This window comes from Arvicanthis niloticus, chromosome 3 (genome assembly GCF_011762505.2).
Source record: "Arvicanthis niloticus isolate mArvNil1 chromosome 3, mArvNil1.pat.X, whole genome shotgun sequence".
Classification (NCBI taxonomy): Eukaryota; Metazoa; Chordata; class Mammalia; order Rodentia; family Muridae; genus Arvicanthis; species Arvicanthis niloticus.
In genome coordinates this window covers 118,172,918-118,196,458 of record NC_047660.1, presented here as the reverse complement: position 1 = coordinate 118,196,458, position 23,541 = coordinate 118,172,918, and the positions used below count along the sequence as shown (strand labels likewise).

General features: G+C 44.0%; 1 protein-coding gene across 10 annotated transcripts in view; it reads right to left on the bottom strand.

Annotated features, from left to right (window-relative positions):
* Positions 1–7,757: 7,757 nt before the first annotated feature.
* Positions 7,758–23,541, bottom strand: part of Plekhm3 (pleckstrin homology domain containing M3) — a 190,504-nt gene continuing 174,720 nt past the window's right edge. For 9 of the 10 annotated variants that reach the window (XM_076931778.1, XM_076931776.1, XM_034498822.2 and 6 more), the window contains one exon: positions 7,758–10,736. In XM_076931778.1, coding sequence (XP_076787893.1) covers positions 10,559–10,736 — 178 coding nt within the window. In that variant the 3' untranslated portion in view covers positions 7,758–10,558. The remainder of the gene's footprint in view (positions 10,737–23,541) is intronic. The other variant, XM_076931780.1, reaches the window with a different exon arrangement.

The following is a 23,541-nucleotide window of genomic DNA, read 5'->3' as shown; positions in this document are numbered from 1 at the left end:
CTCTATCCCATTCTACCTTACTCTCTGAGGCTAGGTCTTTCCCTGAACTCAGAGCTTGCTAGGATTTTTTTGTTTGTTTGTTTTTTGTTTTCATTTATTTGTTTTTTTGCTAGGAGAGTGGCTGGTGAGTCTCAGTGAGTTTCTCATCTCTGCTTCCCTTTAGCGCTGAGATTACAGGAGCACATGGCCATGCCTAGACTTTTAACTGGGGATTGGGGATCTGAACTCAGGTCCTTGTGGTTATACAACAAGTATTCTCACCTATTAAGCCATTTCTCTAGCCCCATACTTTTTCTTGTTTAAAAGATATTTTGTTAAATTTAAATTAATAAGCAGGTTTGATTGATAATAACCAGGAATTAACATTAAGTTTGTCAACTGTGAGATAACATTGAAGCTGCCTAGGTGACAAAGACATATTGCTTTGATGTATTCTAAGGCATTCAGGGATAAAATACCACGTCTGGGATTCTTTCTGGAATATTTGATTGTTTTAAAGGAAGGGAAGTGCTGCAAGTTAGTTCAGTTGCAGTGCTTCTGCCTGGTATTTATGAGTGGGTCCCCAGCACTGGGAACTTTAAAAAAAAGAAAAATTGAAAATCACCGTTAAACATACACTTGATGACTAGTATGTGACCGAATTGAAGTGTGGTGCTGCTTTGGCTCTTTTCCAAGGCTTTCTCTCCATTTATAGCTGCACGCTGATACAAGTTCACCGGTGGCCCTGGGCACTGTCTTCCAGAGCCATGTCTCTCTTTCCTTGGTTTGTTGTGGTCCCCAATGTGCTGGCATAGGGGTTTGCTTCTGAGCTGCTAAAGCCAGGCATCTCTGCTGGGCACCATGACTACCATCAGCTGCTTCCTAGGTGCTTCACTCCTGGGCAGCAGTGAGAAAGCCATTTGGGGAGGTCGACCCAGTTTAGAATTCAAATTTACTCTCTGCCTCTGCAATTAAATTTATTTCCTCTTCAAAAGACTAGAGTTTCTGAGCACAATGCCTCTAGCCAGGCCTGGGTGTGTGTAGAGCGATCCTAATGGAGAGATATTCTGGTTTATTTTCATAACAGCATGTACCTTGTGATATCCTCAGAGCCTGGCATTATTAAGAATGTGTCACCACAATGCAGCACAAATCTAAGGCAATTTGGATGTCCTTGGGCCCAGAATTAATATGTGCTTTGTATAGTCTTATAATTTGGGAGGCAATTTTCCATAACACACCGAGAGATGTTCCTTTATACCTTCAAGATAATTTAGCTCAATGTTCATTTGGAAAAATTACAGTACTAATAGCTCCTCAGCCTCGGAACAAGAGACCATATTGGGACAAAGGCTGGAGGAATTTTCCCTGGACCTATACGACAGCTGCCTGGGGGTTGCATGGCAGAATCTGAAATAGTGTCTGAACTCATGAACTCCGGCTGATTCTGTTTAAAAGCAATAGCTCTTAATGGAGAGATACAGAATAAAGGTAGGGGAATAATGAATTTCCCTATTGCCCAGGTAAAGTGGATGTCAGTGTACATAAGCTAGAACTCCTATATGCTCAACTCTGAGAAGCATTTGTTTTCCTGGCTGGATCTTTTTGTCAGGCTATGAGGGAATAGATACAATTGAGGGTGGAATGAGCTCTAGTCTTCTGTTGTGTGTCTGTTGTCTAATGTTTCCTGAGTATCACATACCAGATACTGGAATTGCCATGGAAGGGATCCTCTATCTTTATCAGAATTTAATGCAAGGATGAAAAGAAATGTAAACCTTTTTTATTTTCATGATGAGGAATATGGTTTCTAATAATGTTGCTTTGGGAGGCCATAGGAGAAGACTCAAAGGGCCAAGTTCATCCCTGCTTGCATTCTTACCCTTGGAATTTTCTCTCCAGAGAGTTGGAGGCAAGCTAGGGTTGCTGTTGGTATTCCTTGAGCATGCTAAGATCACATCTTGGGTAAGGTACTCTGGACTCTTCTTCCATCAGGAGAAAATTCAGGATGTTCCAGTAATGTGGTCTGACCTCACAATGTGGAGAGATGGTTATAACTCCTGTACATTTTCCATGCATCTTTAGTTGGTAGTTGAAAATCCAACAGGGGTCTGGATTGGAATGACTTGGTCTTTTGAAAGCCTGGTGCTCTCACGGAATCAAGTGGAAGCTGAACCCAGGTTAAGATCTCCTGAATTTCTTGATCCATACCATTCTGGGAGAAACAAAGACAAAAACATCCCACCCCCTCCCCCACCCCAAACACCAGATGATTCTCTACTACAAACATCACCATCCACATGGATGATGTTCATGCTGAACTGGGAATAGACTCTCACACGTGTGCATCTCAGTGAATGCACACTGAGAAAGAGAGAATATGATGCTCCCTTTGTGGCTATCTTAGCACCTGCAGCCATGATAGAGCTTTCATGATCTCTACAGAGGGTATACACTAGATAGGTAAGTAGAATCTAACCACAGCCTGGAAGGAAATAATGGGGGTGTAATGGTTAGCTCTTATAAAAATGGAGGCTGGTAAGCAGTGTGTTCCAAAGTCTTGTCTGTTGGAAGGTAACAAAGCCCTGTAGCCTATACTCCCACTGTGGACCACCCACCCCTATACTAAGCTAATGCTTATTTCAAGGTAACTTCTTCATCTGGACTAGTCTCTCCTCCCTCCCCATTTTGGGGATTGAACACAGAGGCCCTGCACATATGGGTGAGCAATGCTTTGCCACTGAGCTAGGTCCTTAGCCCTTATTTAAAAATTTGAGACAGAATTTCATTAAGTTGCCCCACCTGGCCTTGAACCCACATAGACCTTGAATGTATAATCTTCCTGTCTCAGTCTCCTAAGTAGCTGGGGTCACAGGCCTCTGTCACTTTCAGAACACATCATTTCTACCCAAGGGCCCTTTCTTTTTGTGGTATTGGGGATCAAATCCCAGGGCTTTATACAGTTTTCGCCTACTGGGGTTACATCCCTAACCCACACTCACTCACACAGCTTTAAAATACTACTATTCCTCAGGCCCCATCCGGGGAGATGTTGACACAATTGTGACAGGACTTGGTCTTCCGCACTTATTTGTGTTTAATGTGGGTATCACTGACTGCCATATTTTGATACAGTGTCAAAGGACAGAATAAGAACACAAGGGAGAACCGAATCATGCCTGTAGAACATGGAAGAGATGGCCAAGATGTCAGTTTTCTCCTAGCCTCGGATAGTATCGGCACCTTTCCTCTGAAAGTGCCCAAGCAGCTCCCTGCCTGTTCCCCAGACATCGAGTACTCTGTGACCTGTTGAATGTGGGCTCTGGCTTCATTATGTGTCTAGTTTTCCAAAGTGAAACATTAACTCGTCTCCTTCTGTTATGCATCGTAGCAGCTTTGGTGTGAGGATGAAGTCCAGCTAGTCCTGGGGCAGAGTGTGGGCTGGGCTGGTTTCCTGTGTGGACAGGCAGGGCAGGGCCTAGTTTGGGTGTGTCTAGGGAGTGAGGCTCAAGGTTCACCCTTGGCAAATGTTTAGCCAGAAATGCCTTTGCTAGTCTCTTTTCAGTGTCCTTCTTTGGGAAAGTGAGTCGCAATGGTGTTTTGGAAAGGCTCCAAGGAGACAGTTGTCATACCCTTGGGCCTTTTGGGGCTAAGGGGCAAGGGCCAGCCCAGGCAGAAGGCAGGTACCTATTTTAAATAAATGCTCAACTCTCTGAGGCTGCTCTAGAGCAAAGACACCTGCTCCTTAATTTCTTTTTCTTATTTTGAGACAGACTCTGTAGTCCTGGTTGTCCTGAACTGGTTATATAATCCAGGCTGGCCTTGAACTCACAGAGATTCACCTGTCTCTGATTTTTGAGTGCTGGGATTAAAGGTGTGTGCCACTATGGTCACATCTTTATTTTCTTTTTCCATAGTATGGTCCTCTGTCACAGCCTTTTCCTCAGGTGGACCGACTGGCACTGCCCTTCCTATATGGAGTGAGGCAGGGAGGGCTGTGAGAATGGCTGGGCTTGCCTGGGGAAGCCGGGGAGAGGACAGTCATTCAGCAGAACACCTCAGGACATCTGTCTCAGAACTGCCTTGATTCAGCAAAGCAAGCCCAGGACAGACACCACTTCTTCCACGTTACACCTTTGTCCTCCTTGGTCTTTATTGCCAATATGACACAGCCAAGAGTCACTTGACTTGGGAGTGTGTCAGTTGAGGGGCTGCTTAGATCATCATGTCTAGGTTAGGTTGGCCTGCACACTCTTCGCTCCCTAAGATGCTTCTGCTATGGTGTTTATCACATCATCAAAAAGCAAACTCTGATGGTATTTTCTGTAAACACAGAAAAGGCTGAAAACACTACAGGGTTATAAATCCAGATGTAAGAGATATCTAAACAACAGGAGGGCTGGAGAGATGGCTGCTCTTTCAGAGGACCCAGTTTTGGCTCACATATGGCTCACAACTATCTGTAAAACTAGTTCTAGGGGATCCAATGCCCTCTGTTGAACTCCTTGGGCACCGAGCATAAGTGTAGTACACAAACACCCAGAAAAACTCACACACATAAAACGAGGAGGTTTTACGTCCCCTCCTTCCACAGAAGTACATAGCCTACTCTCCATAGAACTCAAATCTTGATTTTGCCAAGGGCTCACCTCCCCATCTCCTGAAAAAAGATTTTTTAATGAATCTAATATGAGAGAAAGTACTTCCACTGTCATTTATTGAGAGAGGGAGAACTTTATACAGTAGGAACAGGTGCACTTAAATTATGTGACAGATAACTGTAAAAAATGAGATGTCCTGTCAACAGCACAACTTCGATTTGATACTATTACAGTTACAAGCTTAAAAAAAATAATGTAAACAAAAATATGGATAAATTAACCAAAAAAACGGCAATCAAATCCAGACAACAGGGACCACAAGAACTAGCACATTAGCGATTACGAATAACTAACAGAGCGAGGGAACAGCCCGAGGATCCTGACTGCTTCTGTACCGCATGAGCGGAGGAAGGGGAAATGACTCGGATCTGATCCAGGAGCCAGAGAACGGGCTGTACAGGACCATCCACATCAGCACACGCTTGCACTTCACCTGCAGTCTTGGCGTCCTCCTTTTCCATTCCCCGGAGACAGCTAGGAACCGTTTACAGTGAGAGCCCGACAGCTGACGGTAGCCAGAGTACTCCACAGTGAAGGCTCGGTGGACTGCCCAGGCTGCACACAGGGACACTGTCATTCACGTGCATCCCCGAGGCTTCCCACGTCCCACGTGGAACGCAGGTGGCAAGTAAAGAGAATCTTTATGCAGTAAAGAAAAAAAAAATCCTCTTGTTGGTGTCACTTTTGAACCTAAAAAGACTGAGTTCATAGACTTTGACATTCACTTCCGGGTAGCTAGTTTTCTTTCTTTCCCCGTTGACCTTGGTGACATGACATTCCCCTGAGTTTGGTTAATGAAAGCAAGCAAAGAGTGGCCAAGAAACATCATAAAATCAGGTCAAAACATTGTACGATTATGCCTTATTGTATTTCCTGGTAAAAGTGCCAATGGCACAGAAGAAACGGATGTTTCACTCTGCTAAGGTGTTTGCCATGTGAATCCCTTTACTTGTGGAGTTAAGGCACCGGGTTAAGGGAAGGTGGAAGGTCTGACGAGTATCTCGGAATACTCAGGCTCCAGGTGGACTGTGGACTGAAGAGGGGCCAGCAGGGGAGCGCAAAGGGATCCAGAGTTGGATGAAGGGTCCTGCGGGCTTCAAGTGGGTCAGAGACTAGACTATAAGGCACTCCTACAGGGAAACAAACCAGTGCGAAGGAAGGGCCACTGGCCACTTGTTCACTAGGTGGTTTATTAGCATGAGGCCCAAGTCTGGCCCAGGGCTGAGGAGGCAAGCAAGGGAATCACTGGACGGGACAGGGCCGGTCTGCAGTTTCCATGGCTGGCCAGAGGGACCTAACTGTGGAAGAGCTGCTGTAGGTGTCTTGTTCATCTGGCCTGGGAAACAAGTGGCTTCTCTAGAAAGCTTTCTAAAATGACAAGCAGCCAGCGCCTCTTTTCCCTCAGAGTGGAGCCCCAGCAATCACCAGTGCCTCCCATCACACTAGAGCCTGCTTTATGGAGACAGTGCTACATGCCACAGTCACCAGGAACCCATGTTACATAAAACAGGCTGACAGACTGACAGACAGGCTGGAGAGGCTCATCTACATTTTCCCTTTCACCTAGAGTTTTATAGTGATGTAGATGTTTCATCTTAGTCCTGCACCCACTAGAATATACCAGAAAAAAAAAATCTCTAGTCAGAGAGTTTTGAATCCAAAGAAAGGACAGAAGTGCCTACAGAGAGAGACTAGTGGGTACTGGGACTTAACTGTTAAGAAACTGTCCCTGTGACAGACATCAGCACTGGTTAGGTTAGCTGAAGGGCTTGTAGCATCCTGGGGTTAGGCGAGTGGGAAGAGGCAGAGCAGTGAACCAGGTTCCTAATGCCCGCCGCCACCACCACCACCACCACCACCACCACCACCACCACCACCACCACCACCACCACCACCACCACCACCGAGTCGGTACCAAGGAATCAACAAGGAGAGGCCAGTGGCTCCAGGGAGAAAGTGGCCAAGGAAGAAAGGGCTAGCTTCTTTCCCTTTTGTCTCAAATTCCTGACATTTCCACATTATTTCAGAAGATGAAAAATAGTGTAGAAAACTCCCCAAACAAAATTACACACTTTTCTATGTACCATGAGAAAAAAACCAAACCAAACAAAATGAGATAGTCTGTGTTGGAACCAGGCAGTATTCCAACTAAGGGCGGAAGACTAGTTCCTAATCTGGCTATCTCAACGAAGCACAGGAGAGGACCGAGCGCTGAGCTGCAGGGTGAGAGGGCAGGGCTCGCCCCTGAACTAGCAGCAGAATGTGTGGCTACTTTCTTGATGGCAGCGGGCTTGCTGTTGGTGCTCAGTGTGTGTGGCATCACTGGTGCTGTTCTCATAGGTAGCTTCTGTCTGGAGTTTTCTGGCCAGCGGACAGAGAATGAACTTGCGAGGCTGGAACGCAAGCCTCCTACGGGAGGTGCAGAAAGCAACCTGTCAGTGCTCACGTTCAGTGTGCACACATGACAGAGACAGAGGCCAGACCTCACCGAGGGTGTGCTGCAACTTGCCCACAGTGACAGAGTGACACAGACACCTTTGTTTTGGGGCAGCTGAGGGGAATCACAACACTGGGCTGTTTCAGACTCTATTGGAACCTGTGAATCCCAAGGCGTGCTCTCTCTCTCTCTCTCTCTCTCTCTCTCTCTCTCTCCAGGCCTATTATAGCAGAATCAAAAAGCAGTTGACCTTTCAGCTCATCAAATGTGAAAACCCCTAAAAGATGGGTGTTATTCAGCACATGAAGTCAAGGGGAAGACAGAGTTTACATGGTTTTCATATAAGGCTGCTTCCAACTTTGAGAACAGGCAGCCCTGGAAAGAACTCTGTTCCCAGCGTAGCTGACTGTCTTTGGAGCACCCGAGGCCTTCCTACTGCACTGCAAACGCAGGTCTATTTTAGGAACTGGCTTCTTAACGGTAGGGTTGGGTGCCAATACTTCCCCCAGGCTGGATGGTGTCACACATGAGTTTCTGGCACTAGCAGGAGGGAATTCTTGTGCTACACCAGGGATTGGGCTGTTTAGTGAAAAGCAGCTCCCTGGGCTTCGCTAGTGGCTCCAGGAGATTAATGGACCATTTTCCATTATGCTTTACGTGTAAGATATTTACTGAGATGAAAAAAAAAAAAAAAAAAAAAAGAGGTGGAAATCCACAGGCCTGCTTTTGTTTCGATGGTTTCTAAGCAGTGGAACAATTACCTAACACCGCAAAAAGTAATTTGTTAGACCTGAAAACAGTAAAGGCCTTCATGCACTCTAAGGCTTTCTGGGTTGAAAATAGCAATTTAGAATTTTCATGGCAGACCCAACTCCAGAGCTGGCTCCATGGTGTCCTATCAGATTCAGGTGGTGGTGGCAGAGATCGCTGTTGGGAGGTGGGAATGTACAACACAGTGAAACCAGAAGTAGCAGGTCACGGCTCTAGTTCCAGATCACGGATGACAGCACACTTATCTTTTTCCCTTTAAAAAATAAACAGAAAGCAATGTCTAGGGAAAGGTCTTAGGAGTGCCCAAGGTCTGCGCACACACAGCAGGGCCCTCTAAGGGGCAGTAGGGACAACTCAGGTATGTTGAGCAGGGATCCAGATTTCACCCTAGGCTTTTATTCAGTCTGATCTTGGGCACCTGTAAGTTAGGGCAGGACACGGGGCCAACCTGGGGTCAGGGGCTCTGTTCTTCAGGTCTCTGTGCTCAGTGTGCTAGGAATGGCGTCTCTGACAGTTAGAATCACAGATATATTAATTTCAGCAAAGGTCAAGAGTTAGCTACAGTAATGGGGATTGGGAGTAGAGAGAGAAGGCACTGTGCCACGGGAGCACATCTGTTTCATAATAAGCAGGTCTAGAATTCTCCAGTGAAAGATCATGTTCTGTTCTCTTCTCTGAGGCTGGAAAATATAAATACTGTATTTCATGAATGGGAGGAAGAGAGATACTCAAATCTGTGTGCCCGGTTTGCCAAGTGTTTGAGACTTCCCATCCTTGTCCTTTATGTACAACGTTCCCTACCACTCACTCCAGTGAGGTGGTGTCAACCCGCCTTCCCAAGAGTTTATAAAAGGCACCGTGAGGTGTCTGGTAAATAGGGCCCTGGCCTTTTTACCAAGTTTCATGACTTGGCTATATAGCTTCTGGGTAGCTAGGAAATGAACGCACATGTGGTCTGGGGCCAAAGGAAATGGTGTGGGCCAAGAGGTGAAATGCTTGCCTCTAACTGCACAAGTCAGCTGAATGTCTCCTACTGGACAGAAGCATCAGGAGTAGTGCCTATGGGGAGCAACTTGGAGTTGAAACGCTGTGTTCTTTGTGAGCCAGTGTTTCCCCCGGATCTGAACAGCAGTGAAAATCTGAAAGGACAGAAGCATGGGTGACAGTGGGTGACACTGTCTCCATGACAAACAAGTACTTCCTGGTGAGTACATTTTCCTGCCTTGGAAAGAGTTAAGGAAGAAGGAATGCTGGCCGTCAGGGTCTCAGTGCCTCCCTAGCAGCCATCTTGGTCACAGTGACAACTACACAGGCTCTTACAAGGAGATCACAGTGGGAGTACACTACCTTCCAAAGAGTAAAGTGATTCACTTCGCATTCCTACCACAGGAGCTACTCTTTGTGTTATTGTAAGGTGGTATAATTATACATGTATATATCTATTTATTTCAATAATATTAACTCATTAATTCTATTTATGTTTGGCATTTTCTTAATAGTTTAGGTTTGTATTTTTCAAAATGTTACTTCTTAATAACTTTTAATAATGATATAATTTTTACTTTTAAATATTTTTTTTTAAATAATTAGAAACAAGTAAAGCCAGGTATGGTGGTAAACACCTGTAATCCCAGCATCTGGAGGATGAGGCAGCAGGATCACAAGTTTGAGGCCAGCCAGGGATATACAGCAAGACCCTGTCTTAAAATATGTTTCCATCCCAAACAAACAAAACATCCAAAATACAAAAGCAAGAGTAGTTATGTGGACCGAGTAAAGGTCAAAGGTGCTGTGAAGGACAAGGAGAAGTAAAACATTCAAGTGACAGGTGGGCCCTGCCGACGAGGACTCTGGAAAGGAGGCATTGTGTCCTCCAAGATCGTGCAGTGTACTCTACCTAGCAGACGATGCACTGATATGCTTGAGCACAGTCCTGGGACATTTCCTCCTGGGCAGCACCATGAGACATGACCAGTGTCCACCATGCCATGCTTGGGAACTGTTCTTAGGGCACCCATGAGCACTCTCTGGCAGGCATCGCGGAGTCTCCTCATCAGGGAGGGCTGGGCTTTGTACCAGCCAACAGATGGATGCCATGCAGTGATTGGCCACTGAGGTCCTCCCTTTCAGGGATTAAGTTCAAACCCAGGTAGCTCTGCTCTTGATGCTGTCTGTTGAAGGGGCCTCTGGCTTTCTGCTGTGCGGCTCTGCTTCACTCTTCCCATCTCTGCCAAGGACTCTGGGCCTGGAAGTATCCAGAAACATTCTTGTGTGTTAGAGATGTCCTTGTGAAGCACATGACAATGGCTCCTACCTCAGTTTCCCCAGCAAAGGCTAAATCTCAGTAACAATGCAAAGCTTTGCTGCGAGAGATATTTCCTCGAATACCTGTGCAGTAGACTGGCCCTTAGAGCCAGTGTGCATAAAGGGGTTTGAACTACAGAGCAATGTGTATAAATCACATTTGCTGGGAGCAAGCAGCTGAATTTCATGGCCAAGTGTAACTCAGCTATCTGTAGGAGTTTAGCCACAGGATCTTTGTGGACTTCTTGGACAATGAGTTATACAAAGCATACGTACGGGACGTATAGGTGTATATAATATAAATAAATAACTTATCTATCTACATCTAGCTGAAGAAGGAGCAGCCTCATGTGCATGGCACGAGCAGCCTCGTGGGTAGTTGTGGTGAGTGCAGCCCGGCCTGCGGTCAGGTGTTTTGGTAGGACAGCTCGAACATGGTGCACGCCTCCTCCAGGCTTTCATCTACATTCAGCTGCCGCCAGAAGGACTTCTGCTTCTTCTGCAGCTCTCTTCGGACGCACCGTGGGCAGGGGACAGACTTTTCTTTGCACTCAGAATGGAAGACAGCTCCACAGCTTTCACATCTGCAAACACCAAGCACGGAATCAATTAGCAAGACTGCAGAGCACAAGAGCCTGTGTGGGCGCTCTATTCCTCTGCACGTCCCCATCCTTGGGAGGAGGCATAACTGAGAGACAGGGGCTGCATCTGTTTTCAAAAGGCTCAGTGTTAGATGTCACTAGCGACACAATTTTCCTGTGATTGGATCTGGCCTCATGAGACACTGGCTTGGGTGGAGGGAAGGCAACAATGACCCAGTAACTCTGTTAGCAGTGACAACAGGCACAGGAGGCTTTGTGTGCCAGTTTCCTCTCCACCACAGAGAAAGGAGTAGAAACTCTAGGGTAAGCAGCTGAGAATGTAGCCTATTGTCTTGGCAGCAGGAACCCTTAGCAGGCCTTGGCAGTCCTGCAGAGTATGTCAGGGAGCGTACTACCTCAGCCCTCCTAACTTACTCTCATGTCTTAGTTCGAGAAGGTACGAGGGACATTTTCATTCTCTGCATGATGTCCTGGGGCCCATTACTCTGTGCATTTTTAAAAATTGGAAAAATCCTCCCACCTTTAAAGGACTACCTGTATGACCTAAGTGTGAACTAGGACGAGTCAAAGAGTGGGAAGGAAACATTTTCTCACTGACAGGGCAGCTTTGGTAAGTTATGGAGAGGAGACATTCCCGGTGGATGACGAGTTGCTTGTCTGGCCTGCTGGAGTCTGCAGAGGAGCCTGCCTATGCAGCATGTTGTGTTTTCCCTGTGAAGTTCTTAGTAATGACTAATGACCCGGCTGCTCCAGCCCACTCATGTGTATGCAGCTCTCCTTCTGCCACACATAAGCTGTGGAAGGGGACTGGCACCTCATCCCAGGAGCCCAGGGGGGCTGACGACATGATCTTCTTCAGCCCCGGACTGGTGTTACATGCAGCGGTCTTCAGGACATCCTGGGCTTTTTAATCTTGGGTATGGGTTATCTCGGGACACTATACCCTAATGTGCCAATATCTTACTTATAGCACCACCACGCAGGACTCATTGGCTTGGCCCAAGGAGGGTCTTCCTACTGACCCACCCATGCCTTGTGGAGAGGGCAGTGACTTGGAGTTATTGGGAAGGGCTAGTGAAGAGCTGGCCAACAGAGGCTTCCTGCCCGCCAGCAGTCCCTGCTCGGCTCTTCCATCTGAGGACAGTGGTTATCAAGATAATAGATGAGGAGCCACAAATTGTCCCCCTATTCTTGATGTGTCCCCCTGGGCTTCCCATGAAGAAGTTCAGTTCCCCACAAGGTAACTCCTATTGGTGACAGAGTATGTAGGTAGTTCTAATTAAGCTAAGGGTGTGTCTTTGGTCCAATTGGTTTAGTGTCCTTAACACAAGAAACAGAGCTTCTCAACGTCTTAGTGTCCCCATTCCCTGTGTACTATGCGAAAGCCATCAGTAAACTAGTAAGAAAACTCATCAGAACCAAATCCTGCTAGCACCCTGCTCTGAACCTTCCAGCCCCCTAGAGCTGTGAGAAACACATCTTTAAGCCACCCAGTCTGTGGTATCTGGTATGCTACCCATGCAGACTAGATGATGCCCTGGAGCAAGTGACCTCACCTGGTGAGCGTCAGTTTCTTCATAGGCTTAGTGGAGATAACATGAGCAGCCATCACACTGGGATGCTGCAGGCCTGGAATGAGGTCATGGGTAAAGTGTCTAGCAGTTCCTGGCTCAGGAGAAGTTGTGCCCCTCAGGCATTTCTGGGAGGCCTCTGCAGCCTGACTTCACTGACATCACTGTGTGGTCTGGATAGCCCCATCAAGTCCCTCCTTTTACAGAGCAGGAAACTAAGTTTCCCAAAGGGCTAGTGATCATTTCCTAGGCACACACACACAGAGCAGGAGATAGAGCTGTCTGGGACTCAGGGCCACTGGACAAAGCCTAGGCTCCCTCTAAGGGCCTTACCACTGGCTATTTGAGCGAATACATAAACCACAAGCAGTGAGTGTCAAGTCATTAATGTCTCTATAGCTGGGATACCCAGGGTAGATTGTTGCTTCCCTGATGAGTCAGATGCCTTTTTTCTAGTGCTGCTGACCACAACTTCCTCCTTAATCATGTTTGCTGTGAGACTGCAATGAGCAAATGCAGATGGAAGGACCATGCAAGCAGAAGAGAAACATCCTCTTACAGGTGACTCTGATGCTCCATCCTGGACACAGCTGGGTCATCTTGATGCCCTCCCTTTCCTGCTCCTGCCAATCAGGACAAAGGTCAGAGCCAGGTTTCCTAGTGCCTCTATCTGGTCTAGCTATTCCCTTTGGGTAGTGGCTTTGTCCCCACTGGGTCACACCTTTGTAAGTTCCTATCATTAAATGACACTAATGGTAGCTTTATCAAGTGAATTTCCTCAGGGCTGGTCTTGGATTTATACACCTAGGGCCTTGGTCCTAAGGCAGTGACTGATAAGGAGGAAACACCCAGTTCCCCAGTGCCACTCCCTTATCTCTGCTGATACCAGGCCTGCAGTGAGGAAAGAGATTGAGTCTTATCAGGTATTTCTGGTGCAAAAACCACCTATAGAGTGATGGAGGACCAGTGCACCTGCTTGGTCTAGCCAAAGGTCAGTAACTGAAACAAGTGTGAGATAAAGAAATTAAGGAGTTCAAAACAGAAGAAAGTCTTATTTTCTAACAATTTGTAACCCTGAAGGCATTTTTCAACTGTGGTATGGATGCATGGATCAATAACATTCTCAAACACAATCACTTGTTAGCTTCCTTCCACCACACTCTCTGATTTCATTCTAGAGAATAAGGCAGGCCAAGCATGGTGACACATGCTTTTAATCCTAGCACTTGGGAGGCAGAGGCAGGTGGATCTCTGTGAGTTTGAGGCCAGCCTGGTTTATACAGGGAATTCCAGGCCAGCTAGAGTCACAGTGAGAATCTATCTCAAATAAACAACAAAAACCTTGAAAAAATGGCAGAAAAAGGAAAGAGAAAGGAATCTGTTCTTATATGAAATTAATAAAGGTCTGTAACAGAAGTGTGAGGTGCAGGGAAAGCAAAGCATCTGCAGAATGGACAGCTCTGCTCTTCCTTGGGAACAGGGCTCTGTTACAGAGAAGCCTTACTTGGAAAGATGGTTGGCTCCCAGGGTTTAACTGTTCCTTGACTATTCTAAATGTGACTCGGGAGCTAGAAAGATGGCTCAGTACACAAAGTGCTTGCAGCCCCTCCCTCTGTGCTGAGTGAGGACCAGAGTTTGATTCCTAGCCCCATATGGCAATACAAGTCTGTTACCCAAGTCCAGGGGAGGCAGAGACTAGAGGATCCCTGCAACTTATTGGCCAAGCAGTCTAGACAAAGAAAAACCAAAGTGGATGACTCTGAGGAATGATCCTAAGGTTGACCTCTGACCTTCACATGTACCAAGTACACATGTGCACCTTTACAGATACGCACCTCTCCACCTAGAAAGAAAAAAAAAAGTAAGATTCACCCTACCCAACTTTTCAGAAGTTATACAAGGCAGATCTGTCATCATAATCATCTTTGACTAAAACTGCAACATGCAACACATCAAATGAAGGCCAATGTCTACATGTCTGAGTCCCCTCGCCAAGCAGCAAGCCATCAAAACCAAAGTATCTTTACAGGATGCAACTGCAGGCAGAGTGTTTGCTACTGACCAAAGGCACACAGGTGGATTTTCCCATTTCTTTTTGTATGTACACTACATTGCTTCATTAAGCTATGAGTCTCAACCTTAGCACCACTGACATTTTAGGTGGGATTTTCTTCAGTGCAAGGGGCTGTCCTGTGACTATAGGATGCTTAGCATCCCTGGCCTCACCCAGTAGCCAGAGCAACCCTCCCACAACCTGAGCTGTGACAATATCTGTGGGGTCAAAATAATACCTGTTGAGCATCACTGACCTAAATGTCTTGAAAGGAAATCACAGAGGATTTCCCACAGAGGGGCCCAGTGGGTTAACTGGGACCCTTCGCACCTGCTGGCTTACATTCTTGCCAACAAACAAGGTCCAGCTCAGTACTCTTACCCATATCATTCTCAAAACAATTTATTTTCAGTAAAGCATGTGATTAAAAAAAAAAACCTGAACAAACTAGTATTATCTTGCTGTTTCTGACATTATTTAGAACATCATTTAAGATGTAAAGAGGTTTGGATGTAAGTCAGTTGTAGATAGCATGTCCAATAAGACCCTAGGTTTGATTCTCAGCACTGGAAAAGAGAAAGTTCAAAGGTCGGATGTGGTATAATCTCAGCATTCAGGTAGGTTAAGGCAGGAAGGTCGTAAGATTGAGATTCTATTTCTATAAGTAAAATTAAATCAAGCTTGATATAAACACCCATGATAGACTATTGTGCATCATTTGGTAACTCAAATTTTTATCAATTCAGTGGCTTTTCAACTCTATCCCAGAGCCATCCTGGTTGGCTAGCTCTCAGTTGCACTTATTAGCCTTTTGGATCAGATTCGCTGGGCAATTTCTCTGTGGCCTTTCTATTCTTTCATACTCTTACCCATGAGGCAAATCAAAGGCAATTTATTTTTGCGTGTAGTCTATAAAATAAACTCCTTTTTTGAACTCTGAAGTTGCTTCAGCAACTTCTGCTATGAAAGCAGATCAGTAGAGCGTCCTTGAGGATGTGGAAGAACAACCATGAAGATAAGGCAGTGAGTCCATGAGGATGCTACTGCAGAGGTGAGAACACTAGAGTAAGGAGACTGATTTCTTGGTTCAGCTTGGCATGAGCATGTCACAGGACAGTGGCAAGTTAGTTTGTCCTCTTCACTACCTGGGTTAGCTGATATCTAAGTGTTTTCTAATACGCACACTCGAGGTGTGGGCAGTAGAAGCCATTAGGCACCTGCACTCTCCTTCCCTGTGCTCTGTAGGGGATGAGTGCCAAGGAGCACGGGTTACTTCCTCTCCAGAAAGTCTCAGCCCAGTAAAGGAGCATTACATTCCTTTGAGTGTGGTCTATTTGTGTTAGTTAAACTGTAAGGTAAGTTACAGAAGTTGTATAAGACAGTTTCAGAGCGGCACGGTGGTGACTCGTGAAGGGCAGGGTGGTACCAGTCCCAGATGGAGCAAAATTGGCGGGAGCAGAAAGGAAACTGGAGACCTGCTTCTTTGGAAACAAGCTCCAGAGAATATTACTAATTGTCTGTGCACTCTTCTGTGGGAGAGATGTAGGGGTTGCCCACTATTTGAGGGCAATATAGGTCATATTTTGCTTCTTAGGAAGAATTCCTTGGACGAAAACTACCCATTTTATGAACAGTTTTGACCCCAAAATTATCTTATTAGCCCATGGCAAGTAGGGGACCTTCACAAACTAGAAATCTAATCACCACGAACTGAACAGACATGTTTTATTATGGCTATCGAATTCAAGAACCAGAACCTGCTACAAACTAGCTGAGCTACATCCATCCAAGGGTAAAGGTTTGTTTCTCAAATCTTATGGCAAAGAAGCAAGAATTCCTGGCTGCAGACTGTTTCCTGTTCTGGAATGCTGATGATGTGAGACCAATTAGATACAGGCTTGATGGCTTTGACCCCCTCTTCCAGACTCAAACTGCACACAGGGAGGTCACAGGAGACTCCTAAAGGACACTGCCCCGGAGAGGTCACTGCACTGCTTCTGCTCATTCCTGTTAAGTTCTCCTCCTGCTGTATCTTTATTTTTGGCTCAGGCATTGGCCTCGGATATTTCATTTGGATTAAAATTTAGGCTTCAGTTTGTTGGTTTTCTGACAAGCAAAGGATGGGCCTTCAGTACAGTATAGAGCCTGTGGTTGGTTTCTACTCTCTAGAGCCCATAATGAACAGGATGAGCAGCAGAAAGAAGTATACACTATAAGCACACACGCACTATTTCGGGTATGGCTGCTATATATGGTGTCCTATACAGTAATGAGTGATCACTAGCGTTTCCAATAAAGCAGGAAGATTATTAAAACCTTTTAGCTAAGTGAGGTAGCTACTGGAGCCTGGTTGCTTTAATGTTTTGGCTTGCTGTTTTCTCCTGTCATTGGGCATATAATGGAGAAAACAAAATCCTACAATTCCCTTAAACAGGAAATTGGCCAGTGTCAGGTATGAATAGGCTTGTATATCTGCATATGTATATTTTTTATGCATTTATGCTCAGTAAAATACACAGAATCTGTTATTAAAGGTCCTAAGGTAAAATGAATGAAATCCAATATAACAAATAGGAACACTGAGTAGAGTAAAATAATGAGAAGGTGACAAACAATTGTTAACAAGACTATGAGTGGGCTCTGATGAGAAGTGAGGCAAGCAGTGGCCTAGGACTGCCATCAGGGGTGCTACTCTAGGTTGACCAGAAATCAGACTGTCCAAGACCCCTTGATTTTATCAGCAGGACCAGGAGGGAGAGAACAAGGGACATAAACCTGTTGGTTAGTGGAACAAAGGTCTTGCAGAGAGTACATAATGTACACAAGTACAAATGCAGAGAGCATTATATCTGACTACAACACATCTGCAGTTGCTCATTGTGATCCCACCCATCCCCCAACCCTTCCTTTTGAAATTTAAAGTAGGCAGCATCTACTTGGTCCTTTGTTTACAGGGTGATGGTGGTGGTGATGATGGTTTTGTGTGTGTGTGTACACATAAATTAGCTTTTTAAAATCCATAAATAATTGTGCTTTGAGTTAGGTATTATTTGTTTTCTCATGTTTATTAAGTTTGTCTCTAAGTTAATGGATATAATACAAAATACTAACTGGTGGCTTTTGTGGTCCTAAGCTTTGGACTTGATTCTGGTGCTGTGATTTGAATTCTGGCCCTCCTCCAGTTAGTAGTCAAATACAACATAGTTCTTAGGGTTATTCAACACACACCTCAACTCTTGGAAAGACAATTGGCATGTCCTGTAATGATGCTTTTATCCGTCCTTTAAGCCGGAGTTAATTAAGGAAGAGCTTCCCTGATTGGAACCCACAAAGCATCGGGCTTTCTTTGGTCCTGGACTTTGCGTTTGTCAGCTAAGCTTGGCTAATACCTATTACAAAAGCTTCCCTTACAGTCTGGATTCAAAATAGAATGCAAACAAGGGTTAATTAATTCATTTGTTAATTTTGCTACCCTACTGGGGACATTAACTCACCATCATCCTTTGTGTAAATGCTTAGCAAGTCCTTCCTGCTAATCTGTGGCAGGGAGAGAAGGCAGCCATGCTCTAGGGCCTATTTAAAAGCACAACAAATTGGATGTGAATGCAAGAGAATCTGGGGGAAAGGTGAAAACTAATATTTCTGACTTTAAATCTGTATCTTAAGGTTTACCTGGAAGTCACTATAATTCTCAAGAAAAAAACTGCTCACTTTTTCTTGGGATTATTTCAGGACAATATATTTGCTGCTAGAAAAAATACAGGTACTGCAGGAGGATTTAAACATCTGTACCACTGTTGCCAGAACTGGGATATACTATGGCTGCAGCTACTGGGGACCTAGACATAGGAGCAGTGGTCCTTTGTACAGATTTCTGAGTGGCTCAAATGCCTGGTTGGGACAGAGTGAGCTGAGTACAGAATACAGCTAAGGTGATGCAGATAACAACAGATGCTCTTGGCTCACCCCACACTTCTGTTGACTCACTGGTTTTATTTTAATTTAAAAGAAAAGATTTAACTATGAAGTATTTATGAAAGATGCCTTTAAAAGGAAGTAATTCATCTAGGACTGACTGGGCCTCACTCAGCACAGCTGAGCTCATCACTTAGCAGAGCCAAAGCAAAGCAAAGTTTGAGCACGAGTATGTTAGAAAATGCACAGAAAGCTCAGAAATAAACCTAGTTCTACCAGCAGCAAAAGTTGTTTAGGAATACAATCTTGGCTACTGGAACAAAGCAGTTATTACTTTTATTCCTTATTTATCTCCTGCCACTAATCCCATTCTTTTAACAAGATGACTTTACATATTTTACTCATGCTTTTTCCTAGACTGGTGTGCTAGACAAAGGAATCCCTGGGGAACTCTTCAGTTCAGGCTGTAGCAACAGCTGTGCCAATCACTGGCCTGGCTCCTCTTGACTCTCAGGCATTGGCCCAAGCAAGAACTGCTAGCCTGGGAGATGGAAACTGAGATGAGAAACTTTCTTTGCAGTGGAGTTGGCCTGACAGGGGACATCAGTACTTCAGAGGTGCAAAAAGTCCCTTCAAATGCACAGTCCTCTCTCCTAATAGTCTACTGTAAATAGGCTTGGACAGTGGAGGAGAATGTTACCTCCCTCATTGGAAGTTTAGACAATCATGTCATCTGTGACTCTGAAGCCCTGAGTTGGAACTTGAAGACACTATCTTCTCTGCCAGAGAAATCTGTTCATCTCTTTGCACTCTACATTTTGAAGGTTGTTTTCTGTCCAATCACTGACGGCTGTCATAAGCTGCTTTTCAGCTGAGTCTTTTTATTTAAATTTCCATTTTCCCCTACCACCAATGATCTGCTTCCTAGAAAAGGAAGTAGACATGAACTCCCTTCTTACAGAATGGCTGTATCACACTTTATCATCTCCCCACACTAGAACTTCCAGTATACATTAAATCTATGCAAGCTCAGTAGCTTTGTATGTTTCTAAGGCTGGATCTGAACCAGCTTCAGGATCATTATTTGAATTTGTCTACTATGTTACTGATTTTATTGTAAGATGATTCATGAATTTCTGGTGTTCACATGAATTCATTTATTTTATATATATGTGTGTATTTATATGTTGCTGTCTTGTTTTCTCATCAAAGGGCTACATGATTCTTCCATTGGTTGTGGGAATAAAAATTACTGGCAACCACACTGAAGATAAGACTAGTTTAGGGTGGCAGTCTCTCATTCCATAAGATGGGCTTGCGGTTCTTCCAAACTTCAGAGTTAGTGCTCTGGCAACAGGGTAAGATAAACAAGGCCACTGAGACTCAGTGGCCTACAGTTCCCTGAGTGTAGATGTGGTGCTGAATGTCTTTCTAGCTTTTGTTGGGCATGCGAGTCCAGATGACTACTGGTTCTCCATGGATCTCTTGAGCTCTATGCTCTTGTACACTTTGGTCCAAATAGCAACATTCATATAGCGTGAGTATGTACAGTATCCACTAAGTCTTTGTGTATTTTAAGTTTTTTGAGAGCCTCAGAGATGGAAGAGATAATTACTAGTGTTGGTTACAGAATTCAAGTGTTTATGCTGCAGTGTTGAGTGGTTCAATAGTCAGAGTCCCAAAATTACTTAATGAAGATATGGTAACATGATAGTGTGTTAGAGAAGGCGTTAAAATAAAAAGATTTTTAAAATGACTTTAGTGATACTATCATGTCCATTCTCAAAATTCATTGTATAGAAAATAACTACAGCATACAAACATACATTACAAAACAAAGCTACTTTTGCACCTTTTGTAATTTAAACGCACAAAACAGTTAATTTCAGAACAAACTGCACAGTCTACAGAGTCAACATTTTTTGTATGGAAAGGTAAACCCTTCCTGTCTTTCCATTGTGTATTCAGGTTACTTATTTACAGTCCCAGGGGGAAGAAAAAATATACACTAAGAAGTAACAGAAGTAACTTAAAAGATGTTTTGAAATTAAGTTCTCTGAATAGTTTAGCCGAGCTCAAACATTCAACATCTTCTCTCTTTGACGTTAGAGGCTTCATTGCCCCAGTAAAACACATCTGTCCTTAATATATGACAGGATGTTAGCCAATACTCAAGAAAAGTCACATATATATAATGGTAATGTCTACTTAAATAAAAACTTCCTAAAATAGTTTAAAAGCTAATTTTAAGGATCTGAGATTTAAAACTTTTAAGTATAACATGAGTAAGTTAAAATAAAGTAACCCAGTGATTCACTCACTGTTCATTCATGAATTGCTCATTGAGCAGTTATCCTGTCCAGCTCTAGACAAGGCAGTAAGCAAAACAGAACAAGTTCACTTTTTAAACGGATCTTACAAAACGATAGGTAGAATCACAGTTTGAGTTTGTATCTTAAGTTCCTTGAGTAAAGAGTGTCAAAATCAGTCAACTTGCTTGCACATTACATAGAACAATGTATACAACATCATATAAAATATAAATATAAAATGCTAAATCTCAGGCCTAGAAAAAAAAAACCTCTCTCATATCTTTTGTTAATTGTACCATCTCCCTGAGAGGTCTGGAGGGGTGGTGGCATGTCGGGGTCATGTAGCAACCAAGTGGCAAAGTTAATGATGTATATTCTTGTTCATCCCTTTCCCATTGGTCTTTCCATAAACTAGCTGTCTCTACTAATTAGATAGACCCTAATACTTCTTTCCTTCTCTCTTTCTCTCTCTCTCTCTCTCTCTCTCTCTCTCTCTCTCTCTCTCTCTCTCTCTCCTCTCTCTCTCCTTAATTGAAAAGTTTTTTTCACACAACATATTCTGATTTAATAATTTATTTATTTATTTTTATTTCATGTGCATTGGTGTTTCACCTGCATATATGTCTGTGTGAGAGTGTTGGGTCCCATGGAACTGTAGTTATAGACAGTTGTGAACCACCATATGTGTGCTGGAAATTGAGTCAGGTCTTCTGGAAGAGTAATCAATGCTTTTAATGGCTGAGCTATCTCTCTAGCCCATATTGTGATTTAATAATTTTTCTTTCTTTCTTTCTTTTTTTTTTTTTTTTTTTTTTAGCTCTGGCTGTCCTGGAACTCACTCACTCTGTAGACCAGGCTAGCCTCGAACTCAGAAATCCACCTGCCTCTGCTGCCTCCCAAGTGCTGGGATTAAAGGCGTGCGCCACCACCGCCCGGCCGATTTAATAATTTTTAAAGCAATTAAAGTACTCACTAATAAACATTTATAGATTAAATGTGATTATATTTGGAGTCAAGAGATATGTACTCAATGGAAGATATAGGATTGCATTTCAACATGACTATTTTATATGATCATATGTAAATATATAGATATGTGTAGAAAAATAATAACATATGGAGAATTTCTATATATTTTTGTGTCTTCTACAGTGAGCACCAATTCTTTTTACAGTTAGAACAAAAAACATGATTTTAAACAACGATGGCCACTTTCTTTGTAAGCAACAGACAATTAGGTCATCTGGCATGTGTATAGACAAGGTCATGTAACCTAGATACCTAACTAGAAACTCAGTAAGGAACATGTCTTGACAGCAATCTACTGAGACAACCAAAGCAACTAGTGCCCTCACCATGAGGACGGTGGTTATAAGTGTGCTTTATTTATCAAGAGGCTAATGGCACACAGGGTGGGGTCAGCCCAAATGTTTCATGCACGTTTTGTCTGTGTTAACAGACATTCTGAAGTGTTTAGACATGAGAATATGGAGCCAGCAATGGTGCAATGTTATATACGACGTTATTCTTTGAATATAGGGTTTTTTTTTTTTTTTTTTTGTTTTAGCAAAAGAAAATAAAAGTCTGTGTGACACTGCTGCCAAACCGCCCAGCACTGTGCTGAAAAGTTTGTTTTCTTCCTTCAAATCAAGTAAACTATTCACTGATACAGCAAGTACATCAACACAAGGATGAGTGGGCAGTCAGGAGACCGAAGAGAAGAACCGAATCTTAGTTCTCATTACTTTCTCCTGTCATTCACAGGCTTTCTGGACTGTTCTCTCCCTTCCCAGATATCGACATGGTCTCTGAAGACCCTTCCATCTATAGACATTGACAAATCTAAATCCTGGCATGAGTCTGTTAGAGAACCATCAATAAAGTGCCCAGCATTTCATCCTAGTCAGAAAGCAGCCAGCAGAGGAAGCAGGTGGTTTCCCAGAAATGGCACCTAGGAAGACGAGCCCAAGCTTCCTTTGGCTCTTTCTAAGATCACACACCTTATTACAATACTCCTTAAGCGGGCTGCTTCCCAAGAAAAGCCACAGAAAGGAAATATCATTAAAAAAGACTATAGACATTGGGGGTAAGTTCTTCCCTCCCTAAGCCTGGCCCAGCCAAGGCTGTTGCCCTCTGTTGTTGAACAGGATGTAACAGGACTGCCAAGCACAGCCCACAAACCTGGTAATTAGGTGCACTGACAGTGTTTGCTTTGGAACCATTTACCAACAAAGGAATGTGTCAGGCTGATTAGTGAGAAAAGGGTATGTAATGTGTGTGTATTTAAGTCCACATGAGGCCATAATCCAGGAATTCAGTCTGTTTGAGCAAGGGCTCTCAGAAATGAAGGCTGAATAAATAGGAAGCTATGGTGGGACACTCAAAGCTTGTGGATAGCACTTCTCTCAAGCTTAGCTCACCTGCACCCTGCCCTCACTCCCCCGAACCCAAACACACACACAACACAGACCAAACATTTAACATACAATTCTCTTAAAAATATAATGAACTGAACTAGATAAGTGGAAAACTTTTGTCAGGTTCTGGCAGATGTGCAGTTTATTATTTTGGCACATATGCCACAGCTTTATTGGACATTTACTCTCCATAGATGCTCTCCACATGTCCTGTTGGTGGGCAAGTAAAATGGTGAAATGCAAATAGAACAACAGAAAAGAAACAGCTTTTTTTTTTTTTTTTTCTGAGACAGGGCCTCACTCTGTAGCCTTGGCTGGTCTGGAACTCAGTATGGAGACTAGGCTGTCCTCAAACTCACATGGATCCAATTGCCTCTGCTGGGATTGGGATTAAAGGTATGCACCGTCATACCTGATCTGAAAACACTGATTTTAATGCCACTACTCAGGCTGCGCTAAAACAAACAAACCAACCTCAAACCTATATATTTAAGTCTCTTCCATGGGAGGAAGGAACTC